The sequence below is a fragment of the Psammomys obesus genome, unplaced genomic scaffold (genome assembly GCF_907164565.1).
Source record: "Psammomys obesus unplaced genomic scaffold, mPsaObe1.curated_primary_1811, whole genome shotgun sequence".
In the NCBI taxonomy this organism is placed as follows: Eukaryota; Metazoa; Chordata; class Mammalia; order Rodentia; family Muridae; genus Psammomys; species Psammomys obesus.
In genome coordinates, this window is record NW_026596120.1 from 16,895,116 (window position 1) to 16,916,486 (window position 21,371).

The 21,371-nt window shown below is 55.1% G+C and overlaps 1 protein-coding gene across 3 annotated transcripts in view; it reads right to left on the minus strand.

Moving 5' to 3' along the window:
• Sema3f (semaphorin 3F) overlaps window positions 1-8,395 on the minus strand; it is a 29,671-nt gene extending 21,276 nt beyond the window's left edge. The window contains exons 1-3 of one of the 3 annotated variants that reach the window (XM_055629634.1): window positions 7,891-8,395; window positions 4,738-4,843; window positions 4,011-4,171 (exon numbers count right to left, since the gene is read on the minus strand). In XM_055629634.1, coding sequence (XP_055485609.1) covers window positions 4,011-4,122 — 112 coding nt within the window. In that variant the 5' untranslated portion in view covers window positions 4,123-4,171; window positions 4,738-4,843; window positions 7,891-8,395. The remainder of the gene's footprint in view (window positions 1-4,010; window positions 4,172-4,737; window positions 4,844-7,890) is intronic. The other 2 variants (XM_055629633.1, XM_055629635.1) reach the window with 2 other exon arrangements.
• Between the last annotated feature and the right edge of the window lie 12,976 nt (window positions 8,396-21,371).

Below are 21,371 nucleotides of genomic sequence, written 5' to 3' on the forward strand. Positions count from 1 at the left end.
AGGAGAGGGGGGGGGGGTGGGGGGGGGGGGGGGGGGGGGGGGGGGGGCAGAAGTCAGGGCCTCAAAGTCACCTTCTGAGCTATCACCTCTGGAAAGGGAAGGAGTGAGGGGTGCATACACACACAGGTTAGGCTGCCAAGAGCCTTCTTTGGGGTTTGCTGCCTCCCAAGCCACAGGGTAAAAGATGACTTAAGGGGCCCCGGGTGAGATTTGTATCTTGGCGGTTTCTCTTTAAATTCTTTACGATTACGAAGCCGCAAGGGCTGCCAGGGAACATGATTTACTCCTCGAGCATGCACCAGCTCCCCACTCAGTGCCAAGGGAAGCTGGAGCCAGCAGGGTGGGGTGGGCGACATGCCAGAGCCTGAGACAAGGCCTGGGCTTCGGAAAGCCCAGCCGGCGTGCCCCATCCATGGCTTGGGAAGGGTCTGGGTTAAAGGCCAAGGCTCAGGCCTAACTGCCTCAGGTTGGCCTCGTGCAGTCACAGGGAACCAGCCTCCATTTCCTCCAAGGCCAACTGTCCTCCCGGCCCATCCTGGAATGCCCACCCCTCCCCAGTTTAAGAGCTCCAAACCCGCTGTAGCTGTCAAAGCCACCTGACCACGGCCTAGCTCCCTGATGCTGCCGCTGGCCTCAGCTCTTGGGCAGCTTCCTCCTCCTCACTTCTTTGCAATTAGAAGCTCCTCATAGAGTTTGGGGAGGGGGGAAACCCCAGACACTCCAGCTCTGCAGACCCACCCTTACCACCCACCCCCAGTTAAGCATGAGCCAAGGCTCTGTCAAGGCTTGCTTCAAGCCCTTACACCTCAGCCCATATTCACCACCCCAGGCGAAGTAAATGACTTGTGACTATTCTCTTGTCATTTCAAGCTGGTCGACTGACGTCCACATGCAAATGACGTGAGTAGACAGGTGAAGGCAGCAATCAGCACACCTCCCTCAGCCCCTCACCTGCAGTGCTCTTCCCACTGGGGAGCCAGGTGCACCTGGGGTCAGAGCTGGCCCAGATCCACAGAGATCCTAATTCTAGGGCTCTGGCTGGCTCTCACCTCAGCCAGGGGGTCCACTTCCATTTCTGCCATTTGCTTCTTGGCTGATCTCCCTTCACACATTGTGGCTATTTGCTCCATCTCAACTACTCCTGCACCTCAGTTTCCCTAACAGCCCAACCACTTCACATCACAAGAGCCCCTTCTCCCACCAAACATTTCTCAGCCCCTAATCCTGGCCAAAGCCAGCCCAGACAGCACTGGCATGTTGGGGGGTGGGGGGGCACCTTCCTGGGGAAAAGTAAACATCCCCTACACTGAACAAAGGGCCTGGCAGGGCCTGGCACCTCCCTGCTGCTGTGAGGGAGGTGCTGTCCAGGACTTAGGGTAGCCCAGGGCAGGGGAAGGAAAAGCTTTTCCACCCGAACTTAGCTTGTGACTCTGAGCAAAGGGGACTCCAGGCACCATCACAGGAGAGGGGGAAGGGCCTACTGTCTAGGGTCCCCAGCAGACATCCAGAAGCCGGAGGAGAAGGCCCACCTGGCACCCCCTGGAAGTTGGTCCTACTCAGCTCCCTGTTCGCGCCTGTAGCTCTTTGTGCTGCTCCTGGAAGCCCAGGAGATGAACCACGGAAACCAATCGGTCTGAATGAACTCGGGGCCCCTTTGCTCTCATGCCCTCCTGGCTCTAGCTAGATCTGGGGTGCCTGGGCGGATGGGTGGGCTGCAAGCTGGAAGCTGGTCCAATTCCTGCCTTTGTTCTTTTATCTTCCCTGGGTTGTGTGGGCCTTCACACCAGCACCTCTGTCTAGGAGAGCCTTGCTAAACCCAGCAGGAAGTGGCACCTTCTGCTATAACAACCTAAGGCACGTTAAGACAGGCTTTTTCACCCAAACTTGGCTTCCAGCCGTTGTATCATCTGAGTATGAAGGAGAAACGGAGTCACGGAGCCCATGTTACCAGCAGTGCTTGAGAGCAACTCTCTACGAACCCCTTGCGTACCCAGGGAAAAAGACACCCCCCCCCCGACTCCTCTCCAGCCCTAAGCTAGCTGTGAGACTCCAGTCTCTGAGTCCGTCTCCACTCTCATCCCACAAACATTTTTCCTTACTTCCCCGCTTCTTGTGGGCCTGAGCAGCTTGCAGGGGAGAGAGATTTCACAGGGCCTGGGTTCCACAGCAGGACCACCTGATAAAGAGTTTTTCAGCTAGTCTCCCTATGCGCACTTCGCCTTGTCGACCACAGAGAGCCCAGGACTCAGCAACGTGCAGCAGCGCACAGTAGGTGCTCAAGTAACTGCTAAACTGAGCTCACACTGAAGAACACTCTGATATAAGGTCAGGTGAGACACGGGGAGGTCACGGTGGCTGATGAACCTCCCTGGGCAGAGGTACTATGTCCCAGGATGGGGCGGCCCCAAGTATCCTCCAGCCCTACCACAGGCCAGCACGGGCACAGCAAACAACACCGTAGGCTGGCTGCCAGGAAGCTGGGCTTTTAGTCACTGTGGGTGTCGGCTTCAGGGCTAATTGAGAGGGAATCGACCCAACTTGATGTGGGCGCCAGCAAGCCCAGGACACCAAGGTTCTATTTCTGGCCTTGTCTCTGCCTCCTGCCTGACCTTGGCCCTGTCCTTGCCTGAGCCTCAGTTTCTCTCTCTGGAAAACAGGAACAAAGCCTTTGCCCCCAGAGGTTTAAAAGGAGTACACAGAAGACCACCTATGTCTTCTTTCTGGCATGAAGAGTAACAAAAATACCGAAAGTGGTAGACACAGGGTCCTGAGGTGTGGAGGTCAAGGGCCCTCCCTTCTCTTGTTGGGGGAAGGGACACTTCAATGGCCCAAGGCAGGGAGGTGAGAGGGGAAACAGGCCCCTGGAAGATTTATTAATCTGCTCTGGGTTACTCCACCAGGGAAAGGTGGAAATATCAGCCGAATAAATATCTCACCTTCCCAAGCCTGGGTGGGAAAGGAGGCCCTTTAGGAAACAGAACTGATTAACTCTTGTCTGCCCATCTGGCCTAGGAAAGTTAACCAGCTCATTCCCCACTCCTCCAATCAAGTTGTGGGTGTGGGATGAGGCCTGGGCCGCTGCTGGGGGCCCATGGTGAGGAGATAGGGGCTAGGCTTCAGCTTCAGCCAAGCCTAAGGAAGGAAGAAGGGTCAGCCCAGCCTTTCACCCAATGTGGCTGCTGGGAAATCTGGCCAGCCTGGGTTGAACTAGCCCCACCCAGGGCAGGAGGCTGGCCAGTGTTGCTTCTAGCCAGAGGATGGCCAAGACAGAACTGGGCAGTAGCTCTTGGTCCCCAACCCCAGCACAGCCACTGTCCTTCACTCCAGGACTACGGTGCCCTACACACACACACACACACACACACACACACACACACACACACTGTCCCTTGAGGAAGTATCTAGCAAGTAAGCCACATGTCCTGGATTCTCACTGTGCGTTCACCTGCCAGGTGGGCTAGGTGCAAAGATGTTAGAATTCTCTGCAGACTCTAGCCCTCCATTAAGAGGTGCTAAAGCCTTTCACAATGGTAAAGATCCTCCCTAAGCCCATCAAGTGTTCTATTCCCCACAATCCTCCACACAACACAGCCAACAGTGCCCTTCCCTGGGGATCCCAGAAGACCCACTGCCTCGAGCTCACAGGAACACTCGCCCAGGCACTCACACACCCAGCAGAACTGTCTCTGCCCCTCCAGCTGGCCTAGTCTACCTCTTTGTCTGACCCTCAACCGTAGGAGCTGCCTGGGGTACAGACAGGCTCGACATCAGCAAATCTCTCTAGTTATCACCCAGGGCTCCAAGAGCCAGTGCCCAGCTCAGGACTCTTTCCCATAATGCCTTAGTCCTCTGGGTTCCAGTCTTTCCCAGCGAGTCTTGCGTTCTCTCTTCTGGCTTGCCTAGGAAAATCCAAGTGACTATCCGTTATCTTTGTGCCCTGCTCTCTCCTGTGCAGGAAAACCAGCACTCTAAGAAAGGATGGTTTGAGGGAGGAGCAAAGAGTCTCTTACCTTTGAATGACAGTCGGACTCTAGGTGTGGCCGGAAGCTGATCCTGGATGTGGGTAGCTGGCCAGGCCCTGGTGAGCAGGGAAGCCCAGAGGATGAGACCAGCGACAAGCATTGTGGGAGGGGCCTAGGGCCCAGGAAGCAGGCTCCAGTTCTCTGGACACCTGGAACGAGAACAAGATTAGAATGTATGAGCCATTTTCCTTTTTTTTTTTTTTTCTTTTTGAGACAGGGTTTCCTCATTTTAGAACCCTCTGGCCTTGACCTTACAGTGATCATCCTCACCTCCTAAGCGCTGGGATTACAAGAGTGCAGCACCCTGCCTACTTTTCCTTGTCCAGCCTCAGTTTCCCTTCCTGAACAAAGAGTGTTGGAGTCTCCATCCTCACAAGCCTCAACTCAGGACAAACCTCGCACTTCCTTCTGTCTACCTCTGTCTGGGGAGTGCCTGATCGGATGGGGCACTCAGCTGACTGGTCCCTCAGCTCCATGCTGGAGCACACACAGACAATGGGAACCCTCTGTGGTTCACAGTAGGTTTCCACACTGCGCCCAGAATCTACAGTGGTCCGTCTCTCCCATCTCTAGGTCTGCTTGAGCCAATGCTCTCCTCCCACAGCAGCTAAGTCTGGGCCTAATATTGGAATGGAAGGGAATTATGGGAGGATGGGGAACAAGAAGGAGACATACAGATAGCCCAAAGCAAGAGAGTCAAAAGGGAAAGACTCACATTTACTAAAAAGCAGGAAGCACCCAGGCTAGACAGGCAGAAGGACTTCCTCCATGAAAAAGTACCATCTCAGGGGTCAGAAAGGATACTCGAATGGCCAGTGGACCTGTGATAGGATGCACACCAGCTGCATTGCTCCCTTCAAAGTCACCCACATCCCTGGCAGGTCCAAATTTTAATACTGTGTTTTCCAAATATTGTCTCCCCAGGCAGGCTGGCTGTTGGGTAAACGCAGCCCAGCACCAGTTGTTGGAACATATTGTTCCCTCCCGATACAAATCTGCGCCAACTCCCACCCCCCACCCAGAAGCACCGGGGGGGTGGGGGCATTAAGAGTAACAGCCTCACCCCCCAGGAATGCCCTGCCTAGCCCCTTTCCCCATGGGAAGCAACAGGACAGACCCTTCTCCAGGACACCGAGGTTATGTGTACATTAGCATGTGACTCATTACTCCCCCAGCCAGGGCTGTGTGGGGCTGAGAGGAGGCCTAGGCTCCACTGTGGATTCTTAAGACTCCAGTGCCCTCCTCAGACACGGCCCCCAGCCCTGCCTCCGCTGCCAAGGAAAACCACTCCGTGGTTCCTCAGACAGGAAGTGCAGCTTCAGGCGGCTCCTCCAGAGGTGCTCTTCGAGCGCCTGGCACACCTCTCATTCCTCCAAGATCTCCCCATCCCAGAGGCTCTCTCCCGGGGAGGCTGGCTGGCTGGGGGAGGGGAGACTCCGACCCAGCCCCTCCCCCATCTGCTGGGGGCACAAAGGCAGGCTCTGGCAGGGAGGCAGGAGGGGTGAAGGGCTATGCAGCGTCCCTCACCCTAAGGGTGCACCAGGAGGCCCCCAGGGACAGTCCTGCGTGCACACACACACCTCCACACCTGCAAGCCCACGCACGTCTTCACAAGCATGAGTTTGCTCAAGAACTTGACCTGCTAGTGGGGTGCGGCTCAAGGAAGCTAGGAGGGCAAGATGCAGTCTGAGTCCCTGAGGGCCTTTGATCAGGGGGCTCATGTCAACAATCCCCTCTGTGACCTCATTTTTCCAGTAGCCATCTTCACAGTGACAAGGCCAGGGTCACCAAAGATAGTGTTGGACTCACTCAAGGCATCCAGGAAAGTAGGGGGCCTTTCCATGAGGCTCCTACAGGGACCTCCCACAATTTTCTGGCTCTTGAAGGAGTAAATGGGGGGTGATGGGAGTCTGCTGGGGCCTCAAAACTAAATCCAGGGTTTCTCTTTGGGAGCCTAGGAGTGGTGACAGAGGAAAGAGAAGGATGAAGAGGAAAAGAAGGACGGAGAGGAGAAGGAAGGGGGAGGGGGCGTCTACAGTCCTTTCCCTTCAGCTAGCCCCTGGATAACTTCCATTCAGCCCTAGCCCCTCAAAGCCCCCAAGTCAGAAAAAGCTCAAGTAGGTGGACAGGGGCCACCGCCACCTGGGAGCCCACCAGGAGAAAAACCCAAAAGGAGAAGAAGAAAGCTGGCGGGAGGGAACAAGAGAGGGAGGCAGCAGGCGGGAGGAGGAGAGAGGGAGGAGAGAGGGAGGGACGGAGGAGAGACGCCTGAACAAAGAAACGAGGAGCTGGGGCTGGCAAGGGGTGCAGGGAAGGGGCGGACAGAGGAAGGGGTCCAGAGGCACCTGGGGGAGGGACAGGGGGCCAGGTGGTCAAATTGTCCAGCCTGATCCAGACCTCCCAAGCTCACAGTGTGTGTGCTCGCTCGCGTGTGTATGTGTGGGTGTATGTGTGTGTCGGGGGAGCCTGTCTTAGTAAAGGGAGGTTGGCTCCTCTAGCTGAGAACTGCCTCGATTGAAGGAAGGCAAAGGCAAGAAGAACAGGGCTGCGGGGGAACACGGAGGAAATAACTAACAGCACCCCACCAGCTTCTCAGCTAACCCCCCCCCACAAGACTCCTTCCTGGATCCTCAGCCTCCCCCTCCCCCAACACACACCTCATGGACCAGGAAGCAGACCTGCTTGGACCGAAACCCCCTTTTGTGGCCAGGATTTCCCAGTCAAGGTCACCTGGGCCAGGCTCCCTACCTACCCCCACCCCCAAGGTATGCGGAGTAGCGGGGGCTGAGGCTGGGCTTCTGGCCTCTCCAACCCCCACCTTCCTACTTCCGGGCCTGGCTCCTTTGGAACTAAGGGGGGGAGCAGCGAGGGTAGATATTCCTGCATCCTTGCCTGGCCCAGACAACATAGTCCCACGGGGTCTAGGCACACCCCCTGGGCAGCTGGAGAAGCCCGGGTCCATCCCCTGGACCGTTTTCCCGTATCTGTAAGTAGGGTAGCGGGTTCTGTAGAAACAGAGTGAATGAGGGGTTGTAGGGGTCGTCCTCCCTGGCCCAGCTCCACGGTGGACACAGGGAGGCTTCAGTCTGTCCTCTGCCCAGATGTTAACGGGCTGGTGGCAAAATGCACCAATTTCAAGAACGAGGAGTTCCTGGCCCAGCTGGGACCTCAGCCTTAGTTCCAAAGGACTCTTCATCTCGGCACTTTACTGTGCCTCACCTGCTCTAGGTACCCCGCGCCCACTTATCCATTAGGGCCCGTGGTTCCAGCTGAGGCTCGACTGCAGGCTCTTCCAACTTAGAAAACATCTCACTTACACCCCTGAACCCAAGCAGGACCAAGCTGCAGCTGGGGGAGGAGGTCGGCAAACGGCTGGAGGAAAAGCCCTTCGGAGCCAGATCCTCTTGCCCTGCTGTTCCGGGAGACCCCTCCACACAGGGGCTTCCAATTTAGACTTTCCCTGGAGGCTGACTTGGTCTGCAGACTAGGGACACTGAGGCAGGGCACACGCACCGATTGGGAAAGAGTGCTGCCGCAAGCGTCAGCAGAGGACTAAAACCAGAAGGATCCGAACTCCCACTCCGCGAGGCTGAGGGTGCCCACCCAAAACCTGGCTGGCGGGGGTGGAAAAAGTTAATTCTTCACACCCCGGTGACCCCGCAGGCCACATCACCCAGTCCCACATCTTTACACTGCCCGGGAGGCTGAGGGGTCCCGGCCGCGGGGACAGGTACGAAGCACATCCCAGTCCTGTCGTCTGGTGCCCACGGGCAGTGTGTCACGGTTCGCCAGACCTCACGCACTTCTAAAGAGTTGGAGTGCCGCGGGTTCCAATGGGGTCGGGGGGTCGCGCTCCCTCCGTACTCACCTCGTCCACGGCGGCAGGGCCTGGGCGCCCGGGAGGCAGTGTCCGCCGCAGCAACGGAGAGGTTCGCGTCGGGCCGGTCCGCTCGAGCGGCCCCCCGGGGACACGGCCCTGTCCGCGCCCTCCTGCCTCGGAGCCTGGGCCGGGATCCGCACCGCGGCCGCGGCTTCCCTGGTTCCACTGGCTTAGTGCACGTCAGCAGCCGAGGCCCCGGGCCCCAGCCCGGGCCATGGAAAGGCTCAGGGGCGCTCGGGGCCGCCTCCCCCGGGGCGGGCTGCGGGCGCCCCCTGGCCTGCGCGCCGAGGGCGCATTCCCCGGTGCGGGGCGCGGGCGGCGGCGCGCGCTAGGCTACGGAGCGCTGCTCTGGGCTCGGCCGGATGGCGCTGCGCTCGCCTGGCTGCCTGACGAGGGCCCGGAGACCGCGCGGGGCTGCACCGGTCCTCGAGGCGTGCCCTGGCTCTCCGCTGCGCTCCGGGCTCCCTGGACCGCTGCGGTTTGTTCCCTAGCTGATCGGGTCTCGAGGCCGCTGGCGGGACGGGACGCTCGGAGCCGCGCGCGAAGCGCAGGCAATTGGCCGCCCGTGGGCGACATTTGCATAGCACGGCCCCGCCCCGCCGGGCCCGCCCGGCCCCACCCCCGGGGCGGGACCCTCCCGGCCGCCGCCCCGCCCCCGCTCCACCTGTCCGCGGGCTGGGCTCGGGGTTCCCAGGCGGTGGGCGACCCGCGCCAGGGGAGGCTGCTCTGCGCCCTGCGTCCCCGCCCTGGCATCGCGGGCGGCGCCCCCGCCCCGCCCTGGCTTTGTCTCTCCGTGGATACACCGCGCACATCGCGCCTGGTGTTTACCCGGGCACTCAACTCCCTGGTGAGAAGGGCTGGAGCGCAGGGGAGCAACCCAGCCTGCACTCACCTGCGCGCCCCCGTCTGCGTCCCCACTTCCCACTTGCCGCCAGCCGGGGCCCCGCGGCGAAGGACCTGGGACGGCCTAGGCCTCTCAGCAGGTGGCGGTGCAGCCCTTGGGACGGCTGGCACTTCTGGACCTTCCGACAGATGGCTGCCTCCAGAGGAGGTCAAGTCGGTGCAGCTCGCCACTAGCTTTGTTCAGCTCCCCAAATACTCCCAAGTGATCACCTCAACCACCAGTAAGTCTTATTTCAAGCCAGCGGCTCCCACAGACTTTCCCTTTACAGTGCCGTGGTCAAGAGAACCCAGATGATTAGAGGCCTCCCGCTCTGAAAGGAGCACTTGATTTCAAATACCCTCAACAATTGCCAGAGCCTCCCCTGACCCCAGCAAGGGTCCCTCTGAGCAGCCCATCCCCCAAGGTCACGGCCTCATCAGCCAGAGCCACTTCTCAGCCCTTCCCCACACACTCTTGCTGTGGTCCCCAGGGGCTGTGGCCCTCTTTGTCCTCTATCTCCTATTTCCTCCTCCTCCGACTCTCCTTCTCTTCTGTCTCCCTCCTTTCTCCCTCTTTCTCAGCCTCTTACTCTCCTTCCTACGCCTGGCCTGCCCCCATTTGTCCTTCTCTTTTCCCTGCTCCTCTTCCTGCTCTCTTTTCTTTCTCCTTTTCTGTTACTCCTCTTCCTCCGCCCTCTTCTCCTGGCTAAGACTCCCAGGAGAGCCAATCTTCCTCTGACCCCCACTGACGGGGTGACTGTAAGTATGAGGTGGAGAGCCATATTGGGCTACCGCTGAGGGTCACCTGACTCAGAAGTGAGGTGCTACTTCCGAGACGGGTGGGTGTTGAAGTTGAGGAAACATCTGCCTGCTGTTTGTGGTGACCATAGTGAGTGACAGCACCTGATTTCCCTTGTGTGCTTCATTCAAAACACTAACAAGAGGCTGGGTGTGGTGACATACGCCTTGAGCCTCTAACCCCAGCATTTACCTGAGTTCCAACCCAGTTTGGTCAACATGACAAATTCCAGACCAGCCAGCGCTATACAGTAAAATCCTGTCTCAAAAGATAAAACAAATAAAATGCCCACCACGCACCGACAAGGGCGGATGGTGCTTGCTCCTTGCTGATAGAGCATAGCCTTAGCATGCGCACGGCTCTGGATTCAGTCTGCGGCGCCAGAGATAAAGAAATCACTGTGACAGTCACCCACCTCGTCCTCACCGGGCCACACGAGGACCACTTTTGTGGTTGCCACCACAGCAAACACCATCACCATGATAGCTTAGGCCTACCGTGACTCCTTATGTGATTAAGTGGCTATCCCAGGGGCTGAGATGGCTCAGTGGTTAAGAGCACTGGCTGCTCTTCCAGAAGCCCTGAGTTCAGTTCCCAGCAATCGCTTGGTGGCTCACAACCATCTCTAACGGGATCTGCTGCCCTCTGCTGGTGTGTAGGCAACCATGCAGACGGAGCACCACATACATAAAATAATTTGAAGATGTTTAAAGTGATTATTGCCATCACTGTGGCTTTTGGACCATCTGTTTCATTCCTCCACGGCCTCCACCTGTCTCCTTGAAACCCTCTGACAGCAGCAGCAACAGCAGAATCCTCAAGGTCCCAAAGGCAGAGGGTGTGGCAGAGCTCCAAGCTCAGGGTTGGAAAGGACAGCTCTCAACTGAGCTGTCTGTGTGAAGAACCGCTCAGACGCAGAACAGCCTGTCACACAAAGGCCTCAGATGATAGGGATGATGAGAAGGGGAACAAGAATTGAACCTAACTATGCAGAGTGGAAGGCCAGGACCTCCACCTAAACAGTTCAAGAGGGCTGAATAAAGAATATTTTAAAAATTGGGTATCTGAGTATTGATAAGCATGGTGGTGCACACCCACAATCCAGCAGGTGGGAGGTGGAGGCAGGACAATCAAGAATTGTGGTCATCCTCAGCTACAAAGCAAGTTGGAGGCTAACCTGAGCTACATTGTGAGACCCTATTTCAAAAATCCTCAAGAAAAGGAGGAAGAAGAGGAGAAAAAAGCAAAAGCCCCCAAATGTCTCCCGAGTAGTAAGTTAGTCACTGGAGCCTGTCCTGTGATCCCAACACTTCAGAGTCTGCGATAGTGGACTTGAGAGTTAGGAGCTGCCTGAGGCTGCCCAGTGAGATACCTTCCACAGAAAACAAGCAAAAGTAGAGGATGGTGTCTCAGGCCCTCAGTCCCATCACTCAGGAAAGCTGAGGCTGGCAGATCTTTGTGAGTTACCGTCCCGTACCTCAGGCTAACCTCAAACTTCCTAGTAGCCAAGGATGACTTGAACTCATGGTCCTCCTTTTACCTCCACCTCCACCGTGCAGGGGTACAGTCGGGTATCAGCGCGTGGTGCCGAGCATCAAACCTCAGCACTTTGTGCACGCTTGTTAAGTCTGTCAACGAAGCTACGTTCCCAGCCTTGCAGGGTGTTATTTTACGGTACTGTCTGAAGAAAGAGTATGTAGTTTTCTGCAATTTTGTCTTAAATTTTAGGGATCCAAAGAACTTTTTTAAACCCTCCCTGGTTTCATTTCAGCCCCTGAGAAGCAGAGGCAGGCAGATTTATGTGAGTTTGAGGCCAGCCTGGTCTACATTGCCACGTCCAGGGCTACACAGTGAGATTCTGTCTCAAAGAGCTAAAACAAGGGATGGAGAGATGGCTCAGCAGTTAAGAGCACTGGCTGCTCTTGTAGAGGATCCAGGTTCCATTCCCAACAACAGTCTGTAACTCCTGTTCCAGGGAATCCAACACCCTCATACAAACATACACGTGGGCAAAACACCAATGTACATAAAATAAAAATAAAACACATGTAATTTTTAAAAAGCAGAAACAAACAAAAAGCAACCACAAGTTGGGAGGACACCTATTCCAGCAAGGATTCTAACTTCTTGCTCACCCTGGGTGATCCTCAATCTTGCTAGGAAGTAGGCCCCATTGTTCCCATGTAGAATGGAGGAAGAGATAGAGAGAAGTCGGTGGTCACCGGACTGAAGAAAGCAGGAGTCTAGAAAAAGCCCCAGGGCGGAAGGCCAGACTCTGGTGCCTATGGGGAACCAAAGGCACATGACAGACAGGTGCTCTGTGGTTGGCAGAGTGCTGGAGCCCCAAGCCTCACTTTCAGAGTTCAATATATCTTTATTGAATGACTATGAAGCACTAGCTCCATCCAAAAGATAAGGTAAGCCAAGAAGCCCAGAGGTGAGAGAGCTAACATCCTACCTAGCTCAATGACCGTCTGTCTTCATCCCATTCCTTCCTGACACCCAGAGCCTTCAAGTGCCCCCTGAGAGGGTATTCTAAGAGTAAACTGAAAGGCTTCCCTGCCTCCTCTGTAAGACCCCCATCTCCAGGCATCATGTGCTTCTTCTGTAGCTTCCGCTCTAGTCACATGATAGGGTCAGGGGAGGGCGTTAGTGACTTGGCTTCCTCTACCCTTCTGGGGTTTCCAGGTGGGCAGGAACTGGCTTGGTCCCACCCTGGGTGATGGTGCCCCTAACAACAAGAGAAAAGCTCCTTCCTCGGGTCCTGCAGCCCTTCAACCTGGCCGAAACGGTTTTCTTGGCAGCTTTTGTATCTGTTTCTCTTCCTGTAGCTCTCTTCCAGGCTGTTCTGTGGGAACTGCATTGCAGCCTCTTGGCCTCCTGCTGCCTCTACATCCTCTATCTGGCTGCCAGGCCTACCACAGGCTAGAGACAGAAGCTTCAAGATGCTTTGCCCCAGCTAACCTGAGAGGGACCAGGCCCTCAGCCCTCTGCATAGGAAGGCTGGACTTGGAAGACCTCAGAGACCCACCACGCCCCTTGGACGAAGGTGGTTTCTACACTCCCTCCCCTGCGCCAATCTCTAGGGAACCTGTTTCCCGGGCCTAGCAGGCAGAGCAGGCCCTGGCCCGCCCAACATTGCTGGCTCAGATTTCCTTACGTTCTGGTTTTCTCATCTCCCCTGCCCCAGGCGCCACTGCCTGCTCTCTCTCTCACCCAGCCCCCACCCCCGGAACTGGAACCAGGAGAGGGGGAGAATTGGGAAGGGGCCTGAGAGGGGAGGGGGTGTGGGGCAGCCGGTTGGGCAGCACCAGGAGGGGGAGGCAGTGAGGAGTCACCCCTGGCCCAGGGCCAGGATGAGGTTTGGTTCAACCTCCTGCCCAGCCTGCCCCAGAGGCTGGCTAGGAGCCGATCAAAAGCTGGAATGACCCACCTCCCTGGCTGCTTACCAACCTTTCGGCTGCTGTTCCCTTGACTAGAAATGTTCTTCCCAGGCCTCTATGCCAGTGGAGATCCCGCACTTCCTCCAGGACTGAGCCTTGGGTCTTCTCTTTTACCCATAAACACCGGGGCTCATTTTCCCTTCTCAAGGCTGCCTGCGTCCTCTCAGTCTACTTTTGGACCCCTCAGGCACCCTTAGCTTCTTCTAGAACCTCTGGACTAGATCCTTCGGGCCCCTGGGCAGAGGCCAATCACCCAGGCAGTCAGTCTTGGTGATGGCTGAATCGGAGGCCTGCTGGGGTCATCTAAAAACTAGGAGATCCTGAACTCTGCACATTCTTCAGTAACTGCTGCCCATGTGAGTTCAGTGTTAATAATACAGAGACAGACACACAAGACTAAAAGATCCTTGCTTGTTATCCTTTCATTCTATGTGTGTGTGTGTGTTGATAAGGAACTGAAGTGACCCATGGCTGAGGGCCATCCTGAGCATATCCTGTTTAGACAGAGGCCATACAGCCCTCCTGGAGCCCATCAGGCATGACCAGCCTGCACAGGGAGCCAAGAGCCAGGCCTAGAACTCACTCGGTGCCTACCTAGCTCTGTAGCCAGCAAGACTCAGGGGTGGGGTGTGCAGAGAACTCAGGGTTCCTCGGCTTCCATTGCACAGACCTCTTCTCTGAGAACCTGGTCAATGATGTCTGGGCAGCAAGGCAATGAGCCTGCTGAGGACCCCTACCACACCGGTAATCCTGGCCTCGTGCAGTCCTTCCAGCAGTTCAGGCCCAAAGCCTAAGTTAGTCTGGATTCTCACATCAGCAAATACTTTCAGCTTCACCTTCAAATGTACAAAACACCAGATGAACAGGTTACCTCCTCAAAGCAGGCTTTGCTCCCTATCTGACACTCTGAAAGCGTTCTCCCTTTCCTCCTACATACACCGTGAAAGGCTCCTTAGCCAGGATTCAGGGTGACTCCAGTAAAAAGCAAGGTCATGTTCTTTCTGCTTACCCAAAGCTCTCCATGGCTCCTACTTTGTTGAAAGTCAAATCCAAGTTGGGTGTAGTAGCACATACCTATAATCCTAGACTCAGGAGAAAGAGGGAGGAGGATAATGAGTTCAAAGCCCACATAGTGAAGCATAGTGACCACATAGTGAAACTGTTTCCAAAAACAGAAAGAGAGAAAGAAAGAAAGAAAGAAAGAAAGAAAGAAAGAAAGAAAGAAAGAAAGAAAGAAAGAAAGAAAGAAAGAAAGAAAGAAAGAAAAAGAGAGAAAGAAAAAGAGAGAAAGAGAGGAAATGGGAAGGGAGGCTGTCAGGTAAAGGAACTTGCCCAAACCTCACAGCCTGAGTTCTGAGTTGAATCCCGAGGTCCCACATGATTGGAGCAGAGGACTGTCTCCCTCAGGTTGTCTTCTGATTTCCTGCCATATTAGACAAAAATGTAACATGAACAACAATAAGGGGGTGGGGAGACAAGTAGGGGAAGAAAGCTGTCTTAGACTGGTGTCTCCCTCTCAGCCCCTTTCCTATCTCTCTTGCCCTCCGGGCTACAACCATTTCCTTCCATATCCAGGCCATTCCAGCCTCAGCCTCAGGGCCTCTGTAGTAGCTGTTCCTTCCCGATCTTCCCACAGACCCTGTGTGCACTCTCCCTTACTGACTTTATGCCTGTGTTGAGTTACTGCCTTCTCTGCGGGTCTCCGGGTCCGTTCTGACCACGGATTGCTCCCAGCAGTCTTCATTTCTCCTGCCCCTCCTCTTCTCCTCCCAACATACCACATAAGAGACCTGTTTTCATGTTCGGTGGTCAGTCTGCCCCAAGAGGGCAGGCAGGTCTGTTTTGTATGTTGCTTCTCCAGATAGTAAGTGAAGGACTCAGCGGCGCCTGAGGGTACTCCATGATCTGACCATGGGCAGGGAGCTGCTCTCTCTGCTTTGGGGCCTCTGCTCACAGGCACTGGGGTGGTAGGGATGGGCAAAGAAGATGCTTGTTCGATGCTTCTCCCTCAAGAACTGGCCTCAGGAGAGATTCTCCTGAAGGCAGCAGCTGCAGCAGCAAGGACTCAAGGTGGATTCCGGTCTAACTTAAAAGGCAGAGAAACTTGGACCGAGAGCGTTCTAGGGGCAGGCACAGTCCCTTAGGCAGAGTGGACCTCAGGGCTAGGAGAGACCCCAGCAGCTCACTGAGAGAGTGGACCATGGCAGCCTCTGGCCTTGTGAGGCTTTTGGCCACCTCCCAGGACCGCATCTGCTGCGCACACTCCCTCCATGTGTCTGTGTGGCCCCGTCCTGGGGAAGGGGGGGCCCAAAGAGGGTTTTGTAGCCAGGCTTGCAAGCTGGGATCTGGACTTACTTAGTTCCAAATGACTGGGGAATGTCCCTTCCGTGACAGTGGTGGCGGTGGCGAGTCTCCCCCCACATCCCTCTCTCCCAGCAGGGGAGTGGGGCCCAGATGAAGGCAGCTGCCCCCCATAGGAGGGGGTGGGGCTAGTGCACAGACACTGGGCACCCAGCCATCAGGCCTTCCTCCCAAGGCCTGGCTACAGGTCACCCTAGAAGAGGGCTTGCAAGTTAAGGTCACCGTCCCTTCCCTCCCTCCAGAGAGCTGAGGCCAGAGCATCCCAATTAGATCCCTAGCCTCCCTGATGCAGGAATCTGAGAGGCTTCCACCAACAAGGCCACCAGCACACGGCCAGCCAGGCATGCTGCTTCTAGAACAATCTCTCTCCTTTACAGAGTGTAGCCTCAGAGCTCTGCAGGACGGAGGGCAGCAGGGCCAAGGCCAGGCATGTGTGCAGGATCCTAACTCAACGCTGGGCTCACTCTGCCTGTCTAAGAAGCTGGCTCCCCATGCTCTGCTGTGTAGTTGCCAAGCCAAGCACATGCCTTTCTGTCCTGTTGGGCTTGATTTTCAAGCATAAACGGGCAGGGGGGGGACCTTGGCCATTTGTGGTCTCCAGCCCTTCATCCGAGGATGGGAGAGGGAGCCTCCACTCTGCTCTTAGAGATCTGTGGAGTCCTACGGTCAGGCCTTGCACTCACTTCAGCTGTACATCATCACAAGTCCATGGAGCAGAGATCTTGAGGAAGAAAAGCCTATCTGATTTTGTCTGTGGATTCTATACCAGGACTCCCTTGAATGTTAGAGTACGAGCTCTGAAAGAGAGCTCGTACACCCTCCTTGAGGGTGATGGGGTATGATAGGTTCTGACTTTGATTTAATTAAATTTACTTATTTATTTGATGTGGTGTCCGTGTGGCCTCCAACTCTCTGTGCAGATGAGGATGACAGTGAACTCCTGACCTTCTCACCTTCGCCTCCCAAACACTTCCAGGTCTGATTGTATGTATGGGCTTCATACTTGCTAGGCAAGTAGTCTATCAGCTAGCTGAGCTACACTCCCAGCCCTGACTCAGAGTTTAAAGAATACCCCTGGCTAATGTGGCCCTAGAAAGTCATGGCTATCCAGGGTGGAGAGGCCCCAGATTTGGCTGGGACACTGGGCTGTCGCTAGATGTTTTCAGAGGTAACCAGGAATCCTTCAGCCCTTTTGAATTCCAACTTAATCGGTCTGACCTGGAATTTGAACTGGAGATACAGGCAACCTACCTGGCCCTTCTACCCTTGGACACAAGGCCAGCTTGGCAGGCCTCCCTGCCCTTCTCTCCTCCAAGAATGATTTAAACCTTAATCTGAGGACAAGTTTGTACAGAGCCCTAGCTTGCTGTCAGAGCAGCAGGGAGCAGCCTAGATGGAGGGATAAGAATCTAAGAACCCAACCCGGGGGAGGTGTGGGGGAGGGAGGGGCAGGGTTTATTTAAGACAGCAGAAAATAGCTCACACTCTGTCCTCCTGACTTGAGAACCCTCAGAATAATTTTCGGACCTTGTTGTTCCTGCCAGCCAGTGGAATGCGTTCATGCATCCTCAACCTGCCTACTGTGTGCCACTCCTGTTGTCTGCCAGCCACAACGGTCACAGCTCATAGCAAGGAGGCTCTCTGGGGCTGGAGAAGCACACCTAGACAGCCCAGTCCCTCGGAACTTACTGCCCAGTACACAAGTAAAGGGACATTGCTACCCAGGAGGAGGCGGCCTCCGAACCTCACAGAGGGCTGGGTTCCTCAAAGTCTCTAAGGAGAAACTGAGACCTGCAGGATGCCCACATGTCTATGTACTGTCTTTCTCCTTTTCCTTTCTCTTCCTCCTCCTCTTTCTCCTTCTTTGTGTGTGTGTGCACACGTGTGAATGAGCAGGGGCTGGAGAGATAGCCCAGAAGTCAAGAGCACTTTCGGTGAAGAGGACCTGAGTTCAGGTCCCAGCACCAGCACTGACATGGTGGTTCACATGCCTCCGGTTCCAGAGAGCCTGACACCTTCTTCTGATCTCTGTAGGCATCATGCGTACATACGGTGCACATACATGTGGTAAATCGCTCATAAGCACAGAATATAGTTTTAAGAGAAAGGAACACACACACGTGTGTAGGCAGATGTGCGAACATGTGTGTGTGATGGCTGCAGCTTGATGTCAAGGGCATCTTCTTCTATCACTGGTAAGTTATTCTTTGAGGCAGGGTCTCTCAGTGAAACCCAGACCTTGCAGGTGTGAAACTCCCACCCTTTTGCTTCTGTGGTAAGCAGTTCAACCAGGGAGCCAGCTCCAAATTCATGTTGTCTCGTTTGTTTTTTTTTTTTTTAAGTAAGAAAATTGATATGGGGCCTTTTATTTCAAATTTTCATTTTTTATTTACATGTATGCACATATCTTCATGTATATGTATGCACACACGCGTGTGAGTGCCCCTGGAAGGCAGAGGAGGGCGTTGAACCGGTGGGAGCTGGAGTTACAGGTGAGCTGCGCGCTATGGGTGCTGAGAGAGATCAGCAAGTGCTCTTAGCCACTGAGCAGCTCTGCAGCCCCTGATACAAGGGTTAGATGTATACAGATTATATACGTTAGGTAGCAAGAACTCAAGGCCGTCCTGCTCCAACCTCCCCCCGTGCTAGGATTATGCAGCTCCACACCCAGCTCCCTCTCAGAAAGCAACATTCCTTCTTGCTGTCCTCTAACCCTCCTTGACCCAGTCCTCCAGTACTTGCCCAACCATGAGGCAGCTGCGGGTCCCTCTCCCCTGACAGCCAGCCCCTGCCTGAGTGAGGAAATGCACACACGACAGCCTTGTGACTAGAACCAGGAACCGCCAACCTTCTCTGCTAGCTTCCACCGCTCTCTGGACGGCTATGGTGGGGGAGATCTGTCACACCAAACCTGATTACGGAGCTAATCTCACCGTTGATCTTGACGCCTCAGTTTCCCTTTCTGGGAATAACCTGCCCTGAGCATTACCTGCCCATGCTCAAGCTCACCCACCAAACTTTTCAATCTTTCAATGCTTCCAGTGATACAGGACTCCTGCTAAAGACAGGCTTTTATTTATTTATTTATTTATTTGGCCTGGAGAGATATCTCAGTGGTTAAAAGCAATTGTTGGTCTTGCAGAAGACCTGGGTTCAATTCCCAGCATCCACATGGTGGTTGCTTTGTAGACCAGGCTAGCCTCAAACTCACACAGATCCATCCACCTTTGCCTTCCCTGAGATTAAAGGCGTGCGCCATCATGCCAGGCAAGGAAACATTTTTTTAATTCATTGGTAGGTTGAGACCAGGTCTTATGTAGGTCAGGCTTCATGAACTCCCTACATAGCTGAGACTGACCTTGAAGTCCTGATCCTCCAGCTTCTACCTCCCCAGTGCTGAAATTACGCCATCTGCCATTGCGTTCAGTTTGTGTAGCACTGGGGTTGGAGCCCAGGGCTTCAGAAATGCTAGACACCACTCTACCAGCCGAGCTACATCTCCAGCCTCTCCCAGACAGTCGAGTCTTAACCTCATTTAGATGGGATTGCGGGTGCACTCCTCCGTGTGGGGCAGAAGTTCAGGGAATGGCATTTCCCGCCATGGCCTGGGTTGAGCAGGGGTTAGCCCCGGAGAGGCCAGCCCTGGGTCATAATCCTGTTCAGGGTCTCAAGCCTTCGAGATACAATGTAGCTCCTCCTGGGACCTCAAAGTGAGATAAGGACTAGTCAGGACTGGCAGCACAGGGCAGGCCCAGTGTCCTTCCCTGGGCCCTAAGAGTCCCCTCTCCTAGTCCTTCTGGCCTGGTTCAAATACTCTCCATAAAAGCTGCCTTTTGCTTGCCCAGTCAGCCTCTGTCCCATTAGCTCCTAAGGCAGTGGTTCTCAACCTGTGGGTCATGACCCTTTTGGGGGTCACAGGGGCCTTTCACAGGGGTCACCTACAACCATTGGAAAAACACAGATATTCACATTATAATTCATAACAGTAGCAGCATTACAGTTATGAAGTAGCAACAAAAATAATTATATGGTTGGGGGTCACCCCACTGTGAGGGTCTCAGCGTTGGGAAGGTTGAGAACCTCCCCACTGTCTTAAGGAGATCCTGCAGTGCTCCCTGCGTTTCCATCAACGTCATCCATTCGTTCCACAAATATCACTCGTTACCCTCCATGCCCCAGGTACACAGGCTGACCTCTCCATTCTGGTGTGCTCTGGTATTTCAGTGAAACCATCTAAGGGGTGGTAGGTCAGGCTCTGAGAGGGAAGGGCTAAGGGCTGGGAGCCGCCTCAGGAAGGGGCTACCTTGGTGGCTCAGAACCATCAACTCTAACTGCAGTCGGAGTTCCCTGAGGGCAGCGCAAGAACCAAGATGACAGGGAGCCCCAGTGTTTAGTGAAGTCGGAGCCCAGAAGAGGCCAGCACAGGTCTGACGTAGCTTCTGTGGAAGTAGGATTGTGGACCTTTGACTTCACTGGTTTTCGTGCTAACATCCTGAACAAGGCGAGACCAGAGAGTATGTACACGGCTGTGTGGAAATCTGCCGGCAGGGCCTGACCACAGGGCGTTTGTCCCTGGTGTCCTCATCTGTAAGATGGGAACACATCTGTTCCTCACCAGGTTGTGGGAGATTCAAATTAACCTTCCTGAACAGACTTCTGAGAGGAGCCATTGGTGTTTACAGCATTCTTCCCAAGTTTTTGTAACCCATTGGCCTTCCCAACTTGTGACGGGGAGACCAAAATGCCAATACCAGGAACACAGGGGCCTGCCTGGAATCGCTCTGTTGGAACCCCAGGAAAGAAAGAGCAGGTGTTTGTCTTCTCAACTGACACAGCCAGGCGTACACTTAGGTTGGGGTGGCTCATAGCTGCTCTGCTATGAGCCCATCTCCTGCCACTGCCTCCGCCTGTCAGGTGTTCAGGCAGCAGCATGTACGATACCCACAATCACACCCGCTGGAGCTTCCTTAGGGAAGGCAGCCTCTTTGTCCCCCTGGGAGAGAACCTGTTTGCAGGCTGTCATGGGAACACAGTGTTATCAAAGCAGACTGCCTGGGACTCCCGGGTCCCATACCATAGCCCTCATGTCCAGCCTATAATTCCTCCAAACCGGGAGGAGCCAGGAGCTGTAAGATGAGGTTCTAGGGGTCAGCAGGGAGCTCTTCTGATCTAGGGAAGCAAGTGAACTCACTCAGAGGGCTGGAAGTATGAAGCTAAAGCTAGTCGTCAGTGTCCGGTGAGGAGACAGCTGCAGAGCCGGTCAGAGGGGAAGCCAAGATTCAGAGATTCAAAGACTCAGCCGGCCCCCCCGCAAGCGGGTGGATGCGCACAGAGACCCCAGCCTGTGGGGCCTTTGCTGAGCTTCTACTGTTTGACTGACAGCTCTCTCCAGAGGGAAAGGACCCCACCTCTATGAGATATGTTGGTTTCACAAATGCTGACAGGCTGGGAGATCTCAAGGTTTCTAGGAGGGCACAGGGCCACAGTGTCCCAGTTACCTTCTTCTCTACTTGCCTACCTAGTCCTCCTCAAGCATGGGTGCTATTCAAGCACACCCATGGACGACCCCCGGCCTGCAGCAGAGCCCCTGCTTCCAAAGACCCCTGTTTGGTAAAGCAGTTATGACTCTCTGTCATAGATGGTAAAACTGAGGCCCAGAGAGCAGCCCAAAGCGCCAGGGGGCAGAGGACTTCACCACTCCCGTCAGCATCCTCTTAGGTCCTGGCAATAACTCTGGCTGCAGCTTGGACTTCTGGTGCTTCTGGCAGCCTTGGTCCTGCCTCTCTGAGCCCGGCTTTGTCCCCTCCCCAGCAGCCCAGGCTCAGAAGAGCTTCCCTATCCTCAGGACCCTGCTCCCATGCTGCTTTTCCTCATCGGCCTCTCCTGGGTAGGCAACCCTCTGGTTAGCTCCTGACTACTTATCTCCATGTCCTTCCTGGGGGACTCCTTTGTGGGAGCTGTGACTCCACTTCTGAGGAGTCAGG